The sequence below is a fragment of the Lingula anatina genome, chromosome 1 (genome assembly GCF_051362555.1).
Source record: "Lingula anatina isolate TDL-2025a chromosome 1, LinAna3.0, whole genome shotgun sequence".
Classification (NCBI taxonomy): Eukaryota; Metazoa; Brachiopoda; class Lingulata; order Lingulida; family Lingulidae; genus Lingula; species Lingula anatina.
Window position 1 is genome coordinate 68,022,235 of NC_141767.1, and position 21,586 is coordinate 68,043,820.

Below are 21,586 nucleotides of genomic sequence, written 5' to 3' on the forward strand. Positions count from 1 at the left end.
GAGAATAATCGGAATGGGAAACTTCGTTAGTAGTCTGTCATATTCAGGGTGTTAGCTGAATCCAGCCTTAATGTGAACAAGTCGTCACAATCTGTTTGTTTGAAAGACCACCTAATGCAATCGTAGAGTAAGTTCCATTTACAATACATCAACACGTTAACCCCGGTTATGTTCCGTGACAGTTATGAGTTACACTCACTAGAACACTCACCCTATTTATATCGGTAAAATGCAGCACTGTACAGGTTTTGATTTCTGTTTAGAGAAAGCGCACGAAGGGAGTGTAGCGGAGAACCTCTTCATAAAGAGAGTTACAATAGAAGACCCTTGAATCAAATGTCTTTCTTGGCAGGTCAGGACTTCCAGAAGATGGCGAGTTTTTGGCTCCTGCTGCGAAGACATTTTTGGAAAATATGAGGTGATTCAAAGCCACATGTTTTGTTCCACAGATAATTTTTTTCTGTCGACAGGCTTGTTGGTGAAAGCCCCCCCCCCCCCCCACACACACACACAGAGAGAGAGAGAGAGAGAGAGAGAGAGAGAGAGAGAATAATATTCATTATTAGCTTTTAAAAGACAATAACAGCCATTAGCGCAATCTTGTTAAAGGATTGTGGATGAAAATACAATAGTGAAATTTTTCCAATGGTTCTCAGGTATTTTAAATTTCTAGAACCTATTGACATCACCCCGTTCTTTTCAAACTTTGAATCATGCCTAAGGCAATTGGAGTCTTGTTCACCGTGGTGCGACAACTCATTAGGTCAATCCCACAGTTGTAATTTCTAGGCCAGATTATCATAAGCTAAATTTTCTTGAACTTGTTTATTTAATTATTTTATTAATTTTTTTTTTTTTTTTTGGGGGGGGGGGAAATCACGTGAAACATATAGCACTGAGACATGTCTTGGTTGGAACCTTTGTTTCAGTTAGTCAAAATTACATCACGTTGTTCTCTCTTGCATTTGTATTCATCATGTCTGTTGCCCTTTATTCAAAATACATTTGTATATGTGATAAGCTAAGCTACCAGATGTCGCTTTGACCCGAATTCCATCGCGTGCAAGGTAGCATCTGTGGATCTCGCACATGCAGCCCCTGTCTGTTGACCCTGGAGTCATTGATAAATATCTTTACACCGTTAACGGCGTGCTGAAAAAATCAAGTCCTTTTTTTTCGGTACCAAAGGTGTAAAATTGAGTTTGAATTGCAATGCGTAACATGTAGTCAGTTGAGGAGGCTTCGGGTACAGGTTGGTGGATGTATGTCAATCAGAGAAATTATCAGGTACATGCAGAACAGTTTGTTCAAATCGCCCTAGCAGTCACTTGACCGGTCGCCTGTGCAGGTAGGCATACGTTTTTTTTTAATCTCATAGCTTTAAGTTAGTTCTTTTTAAAACCATACGGGTAACTCTGCCTTCTTACTGTTGCATTTTTATTTTTTTGTTACGTTAAACTTAGGCCCTATTAGCCCAAATCGTAGGTAGTGTTTGATTCTTTCGATGATATTTGGACCAACTTTGTGGAAGGATAGGTGTTGTATAGTGTCATAAATGGCTAATGTACATAATATGAGTTGATTTTTAATGCTTCAGACATGAAAATTTCCTAAAGCACGCATTCTGTCTGCCAATGATAACTGAGGCTAACTTTCACATGGGTTTAACTTGTATACATACCATTTAACAATACGCATAGCGATGAATAGATGTCAATAAACGTTTTATATTCTATATTTGGTAGATCTGCAAAAATTACAAAAAAAAAATTATAATTGGTATCAATGTGGTATAATCAAACATATGACATTAAGTTCAGATTGATTAACCTCAATATTCGTATCTCCAGACTTCTAGACCCTATAGGGTACAGGGCACTCCATTCACAACTGCCTGTGCTGATATGATATATATCTAAATATGGCTTGAACAGACTTTGAACAAGGGTCCTATTTATATTCTTCATTAATGTCAAACCTTAACGATAAAACGATATTGGAAAATGATTTGCGCGTTGCCATTTTAATGTATGACGACTGATCAGCCTGATAATCAAGTGAAAACCATTTACTTCTTTCCACAGACCTTTTCGGATCTTTGAAGAAGGAGAAAAACGTGCACGTTCAGAAAACAGACTAAATTCTCTTTGACTAAAATGTAGGTGCAAAAATTGTTCCCCTGTAGGCTACTCCAGTCTGGATATTTGGGAAAGGAGAAAGGGGAAATGGTGCAATTTTGCGCCAACCATTCTTCGTACCGTACTGTTGTTTTTACTAATTGTTTCAGACGTTTTCCTTGTTTACTGTTAACCTAACAAGCTCCCCAAAAGGATGCTGTGTGTTGAAGGCGTCACGTTTACCCATCTTAGGCTGTAGTTTGATTATACGCTCTTGATTTCGAAATTCTCTATTATTGAGCATTATCATAACTAGGGTGCTTAAATGAAGACAGGATCGGCAGAAGGGATCAAACAGACAGCTTGAGAGATAACTAAGGTGACAAATGATGGACAAAATGAAAACAAACGATAAGAGAATTATATGGATTTGAAGAATAAATCAAATGACGAATTTCATTATTGCTGCATTGAACGAGATAATAAAAAGCAAAGAGCCTCGAAACCGTTTAAAAAAGATAAAAGAAGAAAGGGGAGAAGAAAAGGAAGGAATTCACACAATACAATAATTGTAAATATAAATGCAATGTAAGCTTTGAATACAGTCTATTGCCGAGTGTGAGAGATATTTCAGCTGACGCTGATAAGGATGGCTTGGCTGCGTGCTGTTTTGGCGGTTTGTCGCCTAGGTCGGTGTAGTTTGCTGTTATTGCAATAATGCATCAAAATTAAAAACTAATATATATATGTATCTTATCAACTTGAGAAAACGCAGCACTATATTGGTTAGTGCTGTGTCAAAATGGTTTTGTTCTCTTTCTCTTAAAATGGGAAAACATCATGTAACTTAAGGCTCTGCCAATACTTGCCAACACACCTGAAGTCAAATGACCCAAACACCTTCACCGACAGGGGTCGGCCACCGCGACGGTACAACCATAATTTATGATTCCCATAATGATCAGTTTTTTTTTACGTGGTGCACATCCCAAATGATGGGGTTTTACCAATAAGAATGCCTTATAAGGACATTATTTTTCTTCCATAAAAATTGTCGACAGGCTAGTTTGAATAAGAGCATGTTATACGCAAAATATTTCGTATATAAGCTGCATATATACGGTGTTGCGTTTATTTCAAGTTCATCCTCTACACTGTTATCGCACATATCTTAAACACACACAACTAACGATGAGTTTGCGAGATTTTGATTGGACAACTCTCTGTATTGATGGATGAGATGCATTTCATAAGAAAGAATCGGTTAGTAACAATAAAACGTACTCCAGGATTAAAACAGAAGAATTTCTCCCAAATCGTGTGGCCAGTACTTGAGTGACTGGAATTACGTTCATTTCTCAGGTCAGTGATCGGCGGGAGCTACCATCACATGCAGCAGCCCACTTAATTTTTTGCACATTTACACATATGGAATGCACAAAACAAACACATAGCGATAATTCAGTCCAATTTCAGTTTATTCTGGTCTGTTAGGCGGGGCTGAGATCTGTAAAACAGCACAAAGAAGTTCTGAGGAAGAAGAACGACTCGAGTCCAAAGGCTAGTCGGATATGTTGAATTTTTTGTACAATTGAAGTGCTTCGTGCTATACATACGTCTCTTGTTACATCACCGACGGGCACTGCCTTCTTATCAGTCGGTAAACATTAGGTTTCAAGACAGTAAATATTTAAAGCAAAAGTTTGCATTTAACTTGTTTAAAACAACAGATGTAGAAACGTCTGACCGAATCTAGGCATTTGGATACAGTGTATTGGAATATAAAAATTAAACAACATCTTTTGAGACTTTTTTAAAGAAACTATTCCGGTACTGGTAATGTAAAGCCACTGCCATCGTGTCTGTGGTGTAGATCCTTATTTAATTCCACCGTCAGTTCAATTCTGGCGGACATTACAGCAATCTCACGACCAAGTAATTTTATCTTATGAACGAGTCTGCTGGACGATTGATTGAACAACCTGAACTGGCGCAGTAAAGATTAAGAAAGTGCGTGTATCAACAATTTCACGGGGAGCGTTGATCATGTCAGAATGATGAAGGAATCCAGAACGATTCAAATTTGCATTATTATGTCAAGGAAGTATTATCTTAACATTATTTGTGTCTGAATTCTTGAGAATATGCCAAATCGAACGCTGGAATAATAAGCGGCTCATGAGAAATGTATCTATCATTTTTTTTATAATGCGTTTCACTACTAGAGAGTCAGCGTCACTTGCAGCCGCGAGAAATTGTCTGACTGAAAAAAACGCAACTGCCCAAAGGAAGGTAATGGAATGATTAGACTCGGATTAGACTGTTATTCAGCAAATTTTGCCAACCGCAAGTGTTATTTTTGTTACCCGCACGTAATGATACAAGTGCACAATTAAGTTTTTTCTTCAAGGCATCATTTCTTTTATTTCGAAGAAAGACGGGATGCAAAAAGCTGCATACTATACAAAGATTCAGGTGGATAATATAATGTTTTGCCATAGTTACGTGGGTGATCTTTTTTCACTGATTTATGGTCTTTTCTGACCCTAAAGACTCAAAAGAAGCAGAAGAACTCGTTTAACTTGTTTACATTCCTTCAGTACATTGTATGGAAAGTCGTCTCAATTATGGCTTTTGCTACATACTAACGATAAAAATTCGATCTTCTCCAATGTATGTAAATATTATTACAATTTTGAGAAAAGGAGTTGATAATCTCCCCCCACCCCGACCCCCACCTCACCCATTCCGCTATGAAATATTAACCCAGGTTCATCTTTCAATCTGTTGCAAATGAATATCAATTGCCCCCCGTTAGCTTGTTCACACGTAGTCATCGCCATGATGTAGTTTGGCACCTCATGCTGTCATGTTCTGTAACCGACAAATGGATAGAAATTCAAGGCAGACTCAGCTTTTGGAGGTGGAGGGATACTGTACACCGACTGTAAGCAATTTTTTTGCCCCCCCCCCTTTCAGCCACTTTGGCTTGGCTAAACTAGCGTGGCATCTTCAACAGTTGTCGGTTATAGACTTCGCTTCAACATTTGAACGGTCAGAAATAATATCCACACCAATGGGCAGTTATCGAAAGTTTCTTGTCAGATGTTGGCTGTGACGTGTGACGAATTCGCACTCACTAATTACATGTAACTGCGGACTCTCACCGGGCACCTGTACTTTACAGCTAAAACATGTGCTGCCCACCTAACAGCTGACAAGTTACTTGCACACCCTTCTGTCCTCCCGTTGCTCGTTTAGAAATAAAGCTTCGCCTTTGCAGTTGAATTAGATATTTTTCTGTTTGCCTTCGAACAAAAAGTACTCAGAAATCCCAGGTCAACGCCAAGGTAAACTACATTTACAGCTCAATCACTTTTCCGTGCTTAATATATTACCTTGATGATTTATTATGGAAAACCCCATAAAATGGCAACGCTATTGGCCAGTCTTATGAAGCTCGAAAAAGAAGTGTTTTTATTCCATATATAAATAGTTTCAAATACGGAATCGGTTTATTTAATGTTAATAAAGCGACGTGTGAGATGCATACTGATTGTGTTCCATTTCGATGTGTTAGGTACATGTGGTAGTATGACTCCATTAGGTGAAGAACCCTTCAAATCCCATCTATTTGCATAATTCTGTGGCACTTTCTTTACTTTCCAGATTTTGCACCGGGATTTGTTGTCGCACGTTGAGTAATGATTTCCCCGCATGAATGAGAATAGGAGAAGGTAGGCATTTGGTAGGGGTTTTATCTTGGCGCACAACCCCGACTACCCACGCTACGGTGCACAAATATTTGCCAGTGTCAGTTTGTACGTAAGGCTGTGCATTGTCATTGTTGGGCGGGAGGAGCAGAGACGACGTAATGTTGTGAGCGGCTTGATCGATACAAATACCTTAAGGAATTGAATAGCAAATTCGATATCTTAGGTCCAGCGTTTTGAGCGCCTCGCTTTTATTGCAGTCGGATTAAACTATCGGAGCAGTGAAGGCATTCAATGGACTAAAAATAAAAAAGTAGCTACTGGAACAGAATGCGCTATAGGATATGAGGTGTGATTACTGCACGTTTTTTTACAAACAAATTTGACATCTATGCTGTGTAATGCAAAAATAATCGAAGTTGTTTGCCTTCACAATACAGGCTCTTTCTTGCGAAGGAAGTAATACTCCAAAGGAAGTAAATTATCTTTTTAGTCGTCGGCGAAGAAAAAGTGAAACCAGGAACTGTGCTTTTACAATGGCAAGAGGCGGGAGGATGGCCTCCTTTTTACAGTTCTGTCTACCTCATTTCGGGGTCAAAAGTATTTGGGCATTATTATTTTTAACCCTGTCAATACCCCTTCTCGTGGAAAGTCGGCACTGCTCAAGAAGACCCGGTCAAAAATACTGGGACCAGTGCTGCGAGGGAAGAGACGATGAGTGTACCTATCCCATAGCAGATACCGTGTGTTACTGCGATGCCTTCTGTAACAGAACTATCCACGACTGCTGTCCAGATTTCTGGGAATATTGCCGCGGGGAAACCCGACCTCCAGAGTATACCACTCCCAGACCCATACAAGGTAAGGGGGCATCCATTTTTATCATCGTTTTCACAAGTTTACAAAGAATAGATTTTTTCAGACCACCCTTCAGAGAGTACGCGTACAAGGTGAAAATCTAAAAAAAAAAGACCTTTGACAGTAATTTGGATCATCATTTTTACAAAAGCGTACAGAGGGCATTAACCTCCCCCCCCTCACACACAGCGTACGGTTGGTAGACTTGTGAAAATGATGATAAAATGGATGAGTCCTATGTAGGAGGATCAGTGGTTTAATAATTTAACTATTTTAATTTTAATTTTTGGGTAGTGGCGATTTAACAATAAATTGAGATATAATAACGAAGGATTGTAAACTATTTAAAATAGTGCCAGCGTTTAATTCGATATGCTGCCCGTCTAATCGCATCTCTCACCTGACACCCAGACTAAGATCTGTCCTGTTAAACGATCGAATGGTGATGATTTATTCATAGTATTCAGCAAATAATGCTCCGTCTTTATCTGGCAAGGTTTCTCCACTTTTTGTAAACGATACTTTTGTTTGTTTGACATAAGCCATACTATTGCCCTAGTCACGTAGGCCTAATGAGGGATTGCATACAAAATACGCTATAATACTCATGTTAGATAAACTAAAAATATTGGTTTCAGATTGGGCGACCCTTGTTAAAGCAAGTTTAGATATGTGTGCTTCAACTTGGGGTTATCGTTGATTACATATATAGGTCAATATTGACCCTCTAGGCCAAGGTGGCACGACTCCATCACGTTACGTCCCCACTTGCGTTTCACATTGCAGTCAACGTGAAGAATGATAAGTGCGGTATTAGACCCGCATCAAAGGCTTTATAATCGATTTATGTCCCGATTAAACAAAGTATTCCTCTTATCGAGGTACTGGTAAATTTTTCTAGGAGATGTTATAGGCGGTGCTGTTAAATTAATCGCTCGTCTATATAAATTGTTATACCTATTGATTTTATTTGTGCTCGAAGATCTGTTAATTTTGCACTAATACCCATTTCCTTCTGCGATACCGTTTATGGAATTTAATAATTATTCAGAAAATTACAAACAGTTTATATGAAAGCCTCAATTCCAAGGATTCTTTAGTATCTTTACACTGCTTGCCTAATCTCCGGTCTCTTGAACAGTCTGAGTAGGCAAGTGTCTCGCTCTGTCTAACTTACGAACCTCTTGAGTGCTACTCACCGTTATCCTATATCCTGTTTTCTAAACGGTTGGGGAACACCCATTTCTGCTATTACTGTGTATATCGGTCTCTTTTCCCCTTTTTCGAGAGAGAGAGAGAGAGAGAGAGAGAGAGAGAGCCATGATGACAATGTTGAGCTATAGTATTGTCCACGAAAGATGAAAATAAATGAATGCAGAAGAGGGCCAGTATTAAAAACGCTATGTGTTATAGACTTAGGTAAATGAATGAATTAATTACTTATAACAAAGACAAAAATACATAGAAGATGAAAAACAAAAATAAAAAAGAAACAGATTAACTGAAGGTGCTCATTTTTTCAAACTTCTGTGGTTTTCGAAAAAAAATTGAAATGAAACTCTGAGAAGGCAATTTGCATTATTGCTGTCGTGCGCGTTAAAATATTCCGTTATATTCACCACACGTTAACCTAATAATCCCTGATTGAATGCTAGGTGTAAAGCAGTTTGTTCGCAGTCTTTGGTCCGTGTGCTGCTGGGAATGGTAAACTAGCGTGGCCTCGCCAGATGTTTAACTAAATGGAATGGCGATACCTGTTCTCTTCCCTATCGGTTTACAAAATGAATAAAGTGATTGGACACGCCATTAGGCTCGCATGATATCAACAACTGAAGTACCTGGCATTGACAAAAGATAATTTTACCTGTCTTAAAAGGAAGTAGAAACTTAGACAAAATTTTCTGTCACAGAATTTTTGAAGAATAGCAACAGATGTCTGAACAATGTTTTGGTGTGCGCCTCACTGTAAAGACGTTCAAAGAGGTTTCCTTTTGATAAACCAAGCTTTAAAGAGACTGCGTGGTGCCTTTGATATTGTATTATACCTATCACCGTAAGCGGATATGCATGTATTTCATATATCAATATTTTAAATGATATATGTAATGGACGGTTTGTATGTTTGTAGAATAACATGAAAAAATGCATTAAAAAACTGCCTGTTTGCTTGATTATTTGCCCGGCCGTCTGTCTGTCTGACTGACTGACTTTCGAATAATCTGGCTAACTAACTAACTTGACCAAGTAACTGACTAACTGATTAACTAACTGTTTGATTGTGTAATAAAAAACGAATTGAACAAGACAAAAAGGACTGGCATTTATAAGACAATATATATATTGAAAAAAAAAAAAAAAAACATCTTCGCAAGTAAGCCGAATTGGCAAATTTATCCAGTTCAGGAAAGTAGATGATGGCTCCCTGGCTGCCTATTAAAATTCTTTGCATGGGGATAGTTGACGACCACCCGTAAAAAAAGGAGTCGAACGCTGGAAAAACGCCACCAATCGTATGTTTTTGTCATGTTGGAATTCAGAGAATACGCCTTTTCACCACCAGAATCCCAAACGCTATGGTAAAAGGCATCTGCAAGAAAGATATTGATATTGAAAAGGCTTCGAATTAAGGGTATTATATGAAGAACGCTATATTTTCTGTTCCCGCGTTTTGAATTCAGTATTGGGTATAAAAATGCCTTGTACGGATTAGCATTCCAAACGTGGTCGCATAAGAGAAGTTACATAACGTTATTGCCTCTTGTGTTCTAATTGACGTACAATGGACCAACTGTCAGTGTTTGGAGAAAACCCGCGTGCTTACCTTCCAGATTTATGAAAACCTAGTGATGCTGACTGAGCGAGGAATCTTATTTTCCAAAGTCATACTGCGCTCCACACAGTTCCTGTAACCCAGAAAGCTGGACTGAAAATAGTTAACAAAAACAAAGTCACATTTGATAATTTAATGTTTGACGGTTAAAATGTACTGAAATGTGTTTTGGGCGGAGATTTTTTTAAATTCAGCATTTTAACACAGGAGAAATTTCAATAAATGTAAATGTAGTGTAAGTGTAAATCTGATATTATAACAGATTGTAATCACAACTAGCATGGAAGACACCATAAAATGTGTTTACTGAATTCCCTGTGTATAAATCAATGGTTCAATAATTAAGACGACGGGGCTTGGCGACAGGTAGTGCGGTTCACAAGACACACGATGCAACACTGATTTATAGCCTCTTTTGTACTTTCAAACCGTAAGTTTGTTTCTCCAGATCATGACTGACCCTAGTGGGAATGTGCCCCCCCCCCCCCTCAAACCAGATATAAAACTGGAAAATTAAGAAAAAAATTATAGCATATAAAAGACTGGTGAGGATATGAGGTGGGAATACCAGTGTTTTGTCCACGGCGCAGCCAGGGAAGGTTTATAGAAATTCCACTTCTTTATTTTCTAATATTTTGCAAACCGAGACCAGTTTTCAGCCGCATGTTCTATTAGCCTTGATATATTATAATCCAAAGTTGTTCTTATGCCCGTTATTGTTCCAGAATATATCTTTTAAGTCTTTTCTTGCAAAGAGTGTACAACTGTTTTTTATTATTGTCATATACTTGAAAAGCCGCCTCAAAGAAACCCTCTTTTGTGTTTTTGTTTTCATTAATTTCGCGTGACAGCCTGAATTTGCCCTTGAAACCTATGTAACCCCACTCAATTGCGCCTGCCTACATGTAGTGCGTGAAATATCAAAAGATTCATGCTCTGCGAACAACTATAAGACTGCAAAAGAATGCCATTTGTCGCGTTGTACATCCTCATCAAAAGAAAAGGTTTTGAGATACCATACACCTGTTAGATTTGTTTTTTTTTAAATACAGCATAAACAAATTAATTGTCTGAAGTCGAACGTTTGTTTTTGTAGATGAACGAAGCGCTTATCTACAATGGCATGAATGCTGAAATACCTGTATGAAATATGTGTTGGTTGTTCGTTCTCTGGCCAATGCCTTACCAAGTTTACGCCTTAACAGCAGACAATAAAACACTTAAAATCGGGGGAAAGATCGACAAAAACTAACGTCTGATCAGTTTTCTGTTGTAGTCAATCTCTTTCCAAACAGTTTAAAATATGAAAATTGATGCGTAAATGAAAGACGACAAAGCATACAAACATGTTGCTCTGCTTAAAGTAGCATTGCGCGTTTTTTTGGCAGTATAGAGAAGTGTTATGTAAACCTCGCAGTTAAACAAGATTGTGATTGAAATTACTGTATTTATTTTGAAAGCGAAGAGTTTCAAAGTTAGGACCTATAGAAATGAAGAAAGACTTCCAAGTGTACTGCATTAATATGCTTATAATTATCGCAGCTTTTAGCACTTTCATGTTAGACGCAACTCGATATCGATTCAATCTGGGAAGCCCGAACGCGTACTCCTGTCAGTGAAACCAAGGATAACTATTAGGACTCTCGATTTATGACTTCTTCTTGAAATCTTGGTGCAAACCAACAAAATGTTTGCTGGCACCAAGGGCACAGGTGAGAAAGTCAACACTTAACACAGGTATATTCAAGGCTTGCAGCCGTTCGGGCTATCACACCGTATTTAGCTCATTTTCCTATCCACTCAATAAATAAAGGGGCGAGAAAGAATTTCTTTATTTGCCATCCGTGATGATGATAATGCTATCAATATCGTTTCAGGAGACCTGAAAGTAATCTAACTTTTAGCTGAGATTGGTCGTGTTGACAGTCTGGGTACTGGGGTGGACTGACACATTAGACCGTTTAAATCTATACATTGATAGGCATACGAGTCCTGACGATTTCAAAACGTTGAATGAACAACTTAAATTGGTTTTCGATGATTCAGGTTGAACTATTTTATTAATTGATGTGATGCAACTTTCAATTACGGTCAGGTATTGGACCAGTTACAGTTTGGTACTTTTCACACGTGCATGCATTTATGATGCGTAAGATGCCCCTCAACCCTGTTAATGTACATGTACGTGTAACAGACCCTAATATATTTTGTATAAACGGTATGAGGATAACATTAAATTGACAACAACTTCCAAGATTAGTGGTTCAACTTCATCATTAAGTATAATAACAGAGAAGGCAACATAAATGCAGCTTATCAATGATATCAGAAAAATAGTCCTGTTCTGAAAAGCTAACTGAGGGCTCTGTTGTTAGTTACGTATGGGGTCTGTGTGAGGACAACACGTGCGACTGCCCTGACAAAACAACCCAGACTGCAAATAGAAAGCATGCATACGTTGATGTCTACATTTTCCACGTGATAAAATAACTCGGGAGATTACCTAAACGGATAATACCTCAAAATGCTGTTGGTACCAGCTATAACAATAAGGGGGTGTCAAAACATCGTTTATACTGTATATCAAAGGCAAAAGGATACTAAAAAAAGATGATTAGGAATTATTTCTTATCTGTCCATTTTAAATTAAATGTTACCAGTAGTCATTTAGCACAACATTTATTTTTTTTAATGTCATGATCATGCTTGGTTTTCATGGTACTATTGCGATTGTTTTTTATTTTGCATAAAATATGATAGATCTATTTACTTTACAACCAGTATGAAGCATATAGCATCATTATTGTGTTTTTCAGTCATTTGCCAAGACAATGGCGATTACTACAAATATGGGACGGTCTTAAAAAGAAACTGCAACACCTGGTGAGTATACCATTTACATGATAAAATTTTGATATATGATGTGCATAATTTTCAATACATTTCAAATTATCCCTTGCTTTGTTAGGACATCACTGCTTTAAAAAGCTATTTGTATTTTTTGTAATTTTCTTTCTGAGCGCTTAATTAGTCCGATTACGCTTAATGAAACACATTCTAACTTTCTTTTTTTGACATATTGGATATTATATGATTAGATGTTGAACGCCAGAACAAATTTCCTTTCCGCTTGCAGCACCTGTGTCTCGGATCCCATGGGCAGTTCAAAATATGGATCCTGGTCTTGTACAAACTTTGCCTGCGTTCTGCGACCGGAACACATCAACACAGTGAACACTCAAAACTATGGGTTAGTTGCCAAATTTCAAATAAATTGAGACAACAAATCTCTGAAAAAAAAATTTTTTTTTTGCCTTTTTAGCAGTAATATTCTTTTTGGTTTATAAAAAATTCAGATGCCAAAGCCATTGTTTATACGTAGAACAAATCGATTTCACTACTACGTCACGGCCTGTTGAATGTTTTACTCAATATTTTTGATCACCATGTAGCTGGCAGTCATCAAACTATACATTCCTGTGGGGGATGAAGCTGAAGGACGGCAAGAAGTACCGACTGGGGACCATGGAACCCGGTCCTTCAGTGGCACGCATGACGTCACTCAGGGTCCACGTGAACGAGATCCTTCCGGATTTCTTTGACGCCAGGTCAAGATGGCCCGGAATGATCCATCCGGTGCAGGATCAGGGCAATTGCGGAGCTTCATGGGCTTTCTCTACCACAGGTGATTGTGAAAATGTGCATTGCATTGTATGTTCTTGTGCTTTAAAGTCTTTTAAATTTAAAACACTTTGTGAAATTTACACAAATGTGTTGGTTGAGTGTTTTGCTTTGTTAAAGTGAATGTTGAAATAAGGAATGCTTTTTCATTTATCCTTTGCAATAACAGGTTTAATTTCCAGTACACAATAACGATTTTGCATTCAGAATTAAAAATAGTTTAGCTTTTGGGAATAAAGTTTTACTTTTTTTCAATTAAAGTTATCGTTTTGGCTTTGGCAAAGGAGTCTGGTCTCTGCAGATTAAAAAAGTATAGACCTACATTTAAATGGACTTTAAAATTGAATGACATGTTTACAAAGAGTTTTACTTCAAATTGATAGTAACAGCACGTTTTATCAAGTGTTTTATCAGTCTACGAACTTGTTTAACTCGGTGTGATGTGTGTGTTAAAGTAGTAACATACTATCCATTGCATTACATGACATGCATGCATAGCGTGAGCCCATCAGTACCTTACCAGTGCCCAGAGTATCTCATTTCTTGTTTGAGTTGCACGGGCATACAATAAAACCAAATGTCTCGAAAACAGTTCTGGGGGAAGATGATGTTTCGCGAATTCTAGACGATGTGTATTTTCACTAATGGCAGCGAAATTTGATAAATACTAATGTTTCAATTACGTTTCTTCAAATGACAGTATTTGGCGTTAGAAGTACATATCTGCAGTAGATAACATTTCCATTTAGTTAGCAATGCGCTGTCATAGGTAATGGACAGGTTGCATCACCCCAGTTTGTTCGGCTAGTGTTATATAGTTACCGGAATGCGGCACAGGCTCTCCTGCTCTCGCCAGTGTCATCAGATGCCTTGTGTCAACTTTGAAGTCAAATCAGCGAGCACGATCAGATTAAACTGTTTGATAATGCTAAAGAGGTGATGACAAAATGTCAATCCAAGTGCTATATAATGACAATGTTCAAGGCATATACCACACAATCTATGCATGCTGTGCGTTGTAGTGTCTAACCTGAAGATGGTGTTTCTATAATTACTGCAGAGGTATATTTCAAAAACAAACATACCTGAGCGTGGTCTGAGATTTGTGTGCACTGCATGATTGCCCAGCAAGAGCAGATGTGCAGTGATTTGCCATAGATAATTTTAACATATTTAGGCCCGTGCGCACATGAATGTAAGAGAATGCAAACTACGCCGATCAATGAGAATTAAATTTCCTTTTTTGTCAAAAAATTTTCCAAGCAAAATTGTTAAGTTTTTTCTAAACTGGTAAAAAGTAACGTTGTATTCGTTCAATTTCCAGGCGTTGCATCCGATCGTCTGACCATCCATTCTCATGGCGGTATAAACGACATGCTGTCTCCTCAGCAGTTGCTTTCTTGCAACTCCAAGAACCAGTTTGGCTGTGAAGGAGGGCACCTGGACAGGGCGTGGTGGTATATGAGGAAAACTGGGTAACTCACTTATTTGGTTTTATATTAAAGAATAGAAACACAGAGTAAACTTATCCGATTTAGCAATATGTACCCTTGACTCGAATGCAATTTTAAAACCCTTGTGGTCCCGTCAACGTATATCATATGTTGGTACTTAGACCCGTAGCCAGCTCTTTCAAAGAGGATCTTTTTTCTGAAAAAAAGGGGATCTTTTTATTTGCTTAGTTGACCCAACTTCCACAGACAATAGATCAAATTTTGAATCAAGCGTACTTTTTCTAGCCAAATGCACAGTGTTATGAATATCCTACCGATGGGCCTTTACTGTATGTTGAATTTCGAATATAGAAAATTATTGCGTTAACTGCGTTCACTCCCTCACTCCCGCGTTAAACTGTTGATAATTTTACAGAGTGGTGGAGGAAAACTGTTATCCCTATTCGAGTGGTCAGTCAAAAATCAAAGGGAACTGTATGGTCCGCCGGTCAGCCATGCACACCAGGAATATCCGGTGTCCAGGCAATGGACGGATGACAAAAAGTGTTTATGCCTCAACACCACCGTACAGGATAGCGCCCAGCGTAAGTTCAACCGAAAATTTCCGTGATAAATTTTGTTTTCGGATAACAATTAAAGCTTATGTATATCAGATTTGATAGAGGTGCATAAAAGTATGTTTGCACTTAAGTTTTGTATAAAATATTGAAAATCTGTAGTATCAAAACCTTTTTTAAAGAGAAAGTCATTATTTGTCGTTTTTCTGTTTTTTATTTGCCTAATGTTATTTTACATTTCAATAGGAGAGAGAAATAATGAAAGAAATCTTAGACAACGGCCCTGTTCAAGGTAACCTCTATTTTCTGAAAAGAGCACACACCGCATGATAACTGAAAGCAACGCACTTTGAACATATTTTGCTATAGGGTTAGAAGATTTTACATTTTATATTCAATTCAGCGTGTTAAAGATTCATTCTCACGGCCCGTATTTCTCGTCATTTCATTCCAGCAACCTTTGAGGTGAAAGAAGACTTCTATATGTACAAAGATGGTGTGTACAGATATACCAATCTCGCCCGTAATGATCCGCCTGAATTCCGAGATACTGGCTATCATTCTGTGAAAATTATAGGGTAAGACGAAAAATATTTTGTTGGTTTACGACACCGAGTTTTAACTGTGTGTTATTTGTTATTTCAATTGTGCCTGAGAATGTACAACAATATTGACAGAAAACATCCAATACACATTTATATCATACATATACAGCACTACGGGTTCAAGACTTTTGGGTAGAATTAATATTTTTACCTGCAATTAATCTAAATATGATTTTGGCTATATAGCTTACGAAGATATTCTCTCGTAGCTGACCCGGGAATCAGCGTTTGTTGCATACAGTATAAGTATCTATGATTTTAAAATTATATTGAAATCAAGCCTTTTTTGTACTTCAGGTGGGGCCTAGACCTATCGAAGGCAGGAGAGCCAGTCAAATATTGGGTTAGGACAGGACATGTTTTTTATTTAAAGTATTGGAACAGTAAACGATAATCTGCGCGTATTTTACACTAAATTCGCTAAAATCTGCAGCGTAATCGCTATTCTTCGGTAAAACAATTTTAATCTATTTTAAATTTTATTTCTATAAATTTCAGTTGTGTGCAAATTCTTGGGGTCCTGAATGGGGAGATGATGGTTACTTTAAGATACTCCGTGGAACAAACGAATGCAAGATCGAGTCGTTTGTAGTTGGCGTCTGGGGTAAGGTCAACGGGAAACAAGTGCTTAAGAACCGAAGAACGAAACGCCGGCTTAGACATTTGAGACATATCAGGAAGAGATACAGACTCCTTAGACACTTAATATAAGCGTGCCAATAGAGTTCTTAAAACATCGTAAAGTACATACACTCATCATTATTTTATGTAAATAAAACGCCAAGCTATACATTGCCAAACAGATTAATTCCTGTGTAGTATACGAAATCACAGGAGAGAGTGTCTACCCCCCCTGAGGGGCAGTCTTGAGAATCTGATACACAATCTATAAAGAAAAATAGTGTTGACTTTTGGGTAACATTTATTTGGGACAAGTGTTTTAACTTGTTTTCTGAAGGAACACTCAGCCCTTTGCAAACTTGCGCGTTTGGGAGTAGTATATTGCCTGAGCGCGTGTAGGAGCTGAGTTTTGATGTCCGAGTTCCCGTGTTAACGCAGAAAGGGATCGAGGACTTGACCCGACTGACGCGCTTTTAAAAGGGTGCCCTCCCCTCTTCCCCAGTTTGTAGTTCAAACGCGAAAACTGATGTAAACGCTGGTGTGATGAAGTTAAGAGGATAAAATTTCAGTAGTTGTTAGTTGTTGTGTGCCAAACTTTTCCAAGACTGCCCCTCCCCCTGCCCCTCACCCGGGATATGTTCATGAATTGCGTTATTGTACCACCAGCGTTAGCGCTGGCGGTACACATGGTTTTAGTCCCGTCCGGTCCGTTCCGCCGGCTCCTGCGGCTCCGCCGGCTCCGCCGGCTCCGCCGCCATGTTACCGTTACCGCTTCTCCTCCTAGACGGTAAGGGCCCCCATACCCATCTCTTGGATTTAGGTCACCTATAATCTCAACTCGTTCCACGTAAAATTTGGGCTTTGTCCGTATTGGGGTCTAGGTGTGGCACTCATTGCAATGCACCCTTGTCCAAAAATGGCAAAATTAAATGCTAATTATCTACCCTATGGAAGGGGTTATGGGAAAAATTTCTACAGACGGCTTTCCAAAAGTCATATGTGTAGATTTCAAATATGCCCTTGGATTTGACCTTTGACCTTTACTTCAAGGTCAAACGGGCCAAAATTTTCAAAAAAATAAAATTTTTTACAAAAAAATTTTTTTTTGCCCTGTTATTCAGACACCACACAGACATAACCAATAATATTATTGGAAAATGTTACCCTTCAGGTCATCTTTCATCTGTGTGAATTTGGGGTCAATCGGTCCATTTTCACGGGTGCAGCGGCCATAAGATACCGAAACTGAAAACTGTCTCTAATTCGGGAACCGTTAATGCTAGAGACCCATTCTTTTTTGCATTTTGTAGAGCATGTAAAGCCCAACACTTAAGGTGGTCTCCGTTTTTTTGTATTCCATACGGTTTTCGAGTTACGCTGTATCAAAAAGTACATATTGGTGGTGAAAGCAAAATGTGCAGTACGGTAATGGATAATAAATTTTGAACTCTGGAAAAATAAAACCTAAGGCTTGGCAAAGCAGACAACTTGTGGTCAAAAATGACATTATTTCATCAAATTTGAACATCTGGAACTTCAGAGCACCTCCCATTTCAAGAATTTTGACCAAAATGACATTTTCTTTATTTTAATTAATTTTTTCTGTAGGAAATTTATGGCACAATAAGGTAACTCCGAAATTATAACATTTAGTCCCTTATATCTCCAAAACTGGCAGAGATAGGTCCATAGTTACTATTGAAGTTGAATAGAGAGTCATATACTGGCAATCTTACTGTGACCTTGAAATTGACCTTTGACCTACTTTTCACCATAAATTGAACTTTGCAAATTTTGCTTCCCTTTTATCTCCAAAACTGGCAGAGATAGGTCCATAGTTACTATTGAAGTTGAATAGGAAGTCATATACTGGCAATCTAAATGTGACCTTAAAATTGACTTTTGACCTACTTTTCACCATGAACTGAACTTTGCAAATTTTGCCTCCCTTTTATCTCCAAAACTGGCAGAGATAGGTCCATAGTTTCTATTGAACTTGAATATGAAGTCATATACTGGCAATCTAAATGTGACCTTGAAATTGACCTTTGACCTACTTTTCACCATGAACTGAACTTTGGAAATTTTGCTTCCCTTTTATCTCGAAAACTAGCAGAGATAGGTCCATAGTTACTATTGAAGTTGAATAGGAAGTCATATACTGGCAGTCTAAATGTGACCTTAAAATTGACCTTTGACCTACTTTTCACCATGAACTGAACTTTGGAAATTTTGGTTCCCTTTTATCTCCAAAACTGGCAGAGATAGGTCCATAGTTACTATTGAACTTGAATAGGAAGTCATATACTGGCAATCTTACTGTGACCTTGAAATTGACCTTTGACCTACTTTTCATCATGAACTGAACTTTGCAAATTTTGCTTCCCTTTTATCTCCAAAGTTACGCTGTATCAAAAAGTACATTTTGGTGGTTAAAGCAAAATGTGCAGTACGGTAATGGATAATAAATTTTGAACTCCGGAAAAATAAAACATAAGGCTTGGCAAAGCAGGCAACTTGTGGTCGAAAATGACATTATTTCATCAAATTTGAACATCTGGAACTTCAGAGCACCTCCCATTTCAAGAATTTTGACCAAAATGACCTTTTCTTTATTTTAATTAATTTTTTCCGTAGGACATTTTTGGCACATTATGGTAACTCCAAAATTATAACATTTAGTCCCTTATATCTCCAAAACTGGCAGAGATAAGTCCATAGTTACTATTGAAGTTGAATAGGAAGTCATGTACTGGCAATCTTACTGTGACCTTGAAATTGACCTTTGACCTACTTTTCACCATGAACTGAACTTTGCAAATTTTGCCTCCCTTTTATCTCCAAAACTGGCAGAGATAGGTCCATACTTTCTATTGAACTTGAATATGAAGTCATATACTGGCAATCTTAATGTGACCTTAAAATTGACCTTTGACCTACTTTTCACCATGAACTGAACTTTGCAAATTTTGGTTCCCTTTTATCTCCAAAACTGGCAGAGATAGGTCCATAGTTACTTTTGAACTTGAATAGGAAGTCATATACTGGCAATCTAAATGTGACCTTGAAATTGACCTTTGACCTACTTTTTATCATGAATTGAACTTTGCAAATTTTGGTTCCCTTTTATTTCCAAAACTAGCTAGATAGGTCCATAGTTACTATTGAACTTGATAAGAAGTCATATACTGGCAATCTAAATGTGACCTTGAAATTGACCTTTGACCTACTTATAATCATGAACTGAACTCTGCTAATTTCTTTCTCTTTTAACTCCAAACCTGGCAGAGATAGGTCCATAGTTACTATTGAACTTGAATAGGAAGTCATATACTGGCAATTTACTGTGACCTTGAAATTGACCTTTGACCTACCTTACGATGAACTTAACTTTGATTGTACCATTTTAAGTTATATATATTTTTTGCGTATTTTGAAAATTCTTGTTGATTGCATTTTTATAGCTTGTCAAGCATAAGACTGGTGACTGTGTCCCTTATTTTGTGTATGTGGGGGTCTATACGAATGCGCTTGCTCCAGCTGGTGGTACAATATTCGGAGGTGGTATCGCCTCTCTGATCCTCTAGTTTTACAACCACTGGCCAAGAACTGTTCAATATAACGGAAAAATTTGATGAGTATAAGTACATTTGCTTAGTTACTTCACAAATTTTAATTGAAATTTATTCTAAGCAAGGGTACAGACTACGCAAATTTAAATTGATCTATAGGTCACAAATGATTATGAAATATGCAAGTTCAAATTTATAAAGATTGAAAACAGCTCTGCTGTAATTATTTTCACAATTAGCCTTAGGGAGGTAACAATAACCATTTTACGTCTGGGATAAACATCAAACTACACTAATTGTTATACGTGAAATCTGAATTACGCATAGGTGTTTGTATGCGGAGTGTTGAATGGATGAATAAATTAGGCGAAATGTCCATTTTGCATTGATGGAAAAGTGTCCAAAATGCTATCAAAATCTGTTTTCATTGTCGTGAAAATGATATGACGTACCCCTGTACCTTTAAGATATTTTTTATATTTTTCAGGCAAAGTAAGCCCCACGTTAATTCTTTCAACTGAAACCCTCTTATTGTGTTCAGTGCAACAAACGCCCTTATTGTGTTCAGTTCCATTAATTCAAAAAATATTCTAATCAAGCATAGGTTCAACAGAAAGTCCAATATTGTAACCATAATATAATAATCAACTTCATTATTTCAACGGTAGAATAGTTCCATAGAGATTATTTAAGGAAATCCATGGCATAATCATCCATTACATCATAGTATTTACTGAATTTTCAAATTTCAAAAAAATTCCCAGTAGAGTAATAATTCACATGTGGGATTAGGTCTTTGATAATGGCATTGTAATATTGTAAATAGTAATAAATTTTATTGACCACTAAACAGTACACAGGTACATATTATATGTAGGTTGGAGAGACTGTACACATGTATATGATATACATGTGTACAGTCTCTCTAACCTACCGTACATGTCATGCAATATAAATGTTTGTGAGAGGAAAAGGATTAAGCTCTGATCAAATATTTAATATAAGTATTAAATAAAATAGATAAAACTGTTGTTAATGTATTATTTAATAAATCACTAATAAGAGACAAATACAATTATTATCATTATACTCATAGAAAAGTTGCTACTCTTTGTCTGTGTATGTATGAAATCTCAGGTTGGCATGTATACTTTATTCTATACATTATTGTTCCCAGAATTGTTACTGCCTTAATTGTGCATACACAAATAAACACATTGTTATTCCTGTACATTGCTGTATGATGCTAACTGTTCAATGTAGAAATGAATAAAGTATGTATGATATCAGACGGATTTTGTTCTTGCATGGCTGCCCACCTTACATAGGTTACAATATTTATATCAACTGTTTATTTCATTATTTACTGTGGAATAATGCACAAATACAGAAGGAATGCATCTATGACACCAATCCAGTTTTAAAAAGTATAACTGACAACACTAGTTCTGCCATTGGTTTTTCTGGCTCAAGGTGGTCCCATACCAGGCCATTAAAGAGACATGTAATATGCCCTCAAGGTCTCACATTCAACATTGGGCTCAGTTGTATGACAGGTAAAATACCCTCTTCATGACC

General features: G+C 37.5%; 1 protein-coding gene across 3 annotated transcripts; it reads left to right on the forward strand.

Moving 5' to 3' along the window:
* The first annotated feature begins 262 nt into the window (after nt 1-262).
* Nucleotides 263-21,297, forward strand: LOC106158477 (putative peptidase C1-like protein F26E4.3). Of its 3 annotated transcripts, none has more exons than XM_013534488.2 (11): nt 263-418; nt 5,787-6,691; nt 12,335-12,401; nt 12,655-12,768; nt 12,971-13,203; nt 14,524-14,674; nt 15,069-15,237; nt 15,457-15,502; nt 15,665-15,788; nt 16,113-16,158; nt 16,314-21,297. In XM_013534488.2, exons 2-11 carry the CDS (start codon nt 6,367-6,369, stop codon nt 16,524-16,526), a joined length of 1,488 nt encoding a protein of 495 aa, XP_013389942.2. In that variant the 5' UTR covers nt 263-418; nt 5,787-6,366; the 3' UTR covers nt 16,527-21,297. The 3 variants fall into 3 exon arrangements, with proteins under 3 accessions (XP_013389942.2, XP_013389940.2, XP_086864063.1); XM_013534486.2 differs by lacking the exon at nt 263-418 and adding an exon at nt 1,029-1,348; XM_087007937.1 differs by lacking the exon at nt 263-418 and adding an exon at nt 1,029-1,252.
* Nucleotides 21,298-21,586: the final 289 nt, after the last annotated feature.

What these genes read in the sequence shown, in the direction of transcription:
- LOC106158477 (XM_013534488.2), top strand. Translation starts at nt 6,367, where the DNA reads ATGGCAAGAGGCGGGAGGATGGCCTCCTTTTTACAGTTCTGTCTACCT. An exon ending in CACTCCCAGACCCATACAAG is followed by an intron (nt 6,692 to 12,334) that starts GTAAGGGGGCAT and finishes TGTGTTTTTCAG; the next exon opens with TCATTTGCCAAGACAATGGC. An exon ending in GAGAGCCAGTCAAATATTGG is followed by an intron (nt 16,159 to 16,313) that starts GTTAGGACAGGA and finishes TATAAATTTCAG; the next exon opens with TTGTGTGCAAATTCTTGGGG.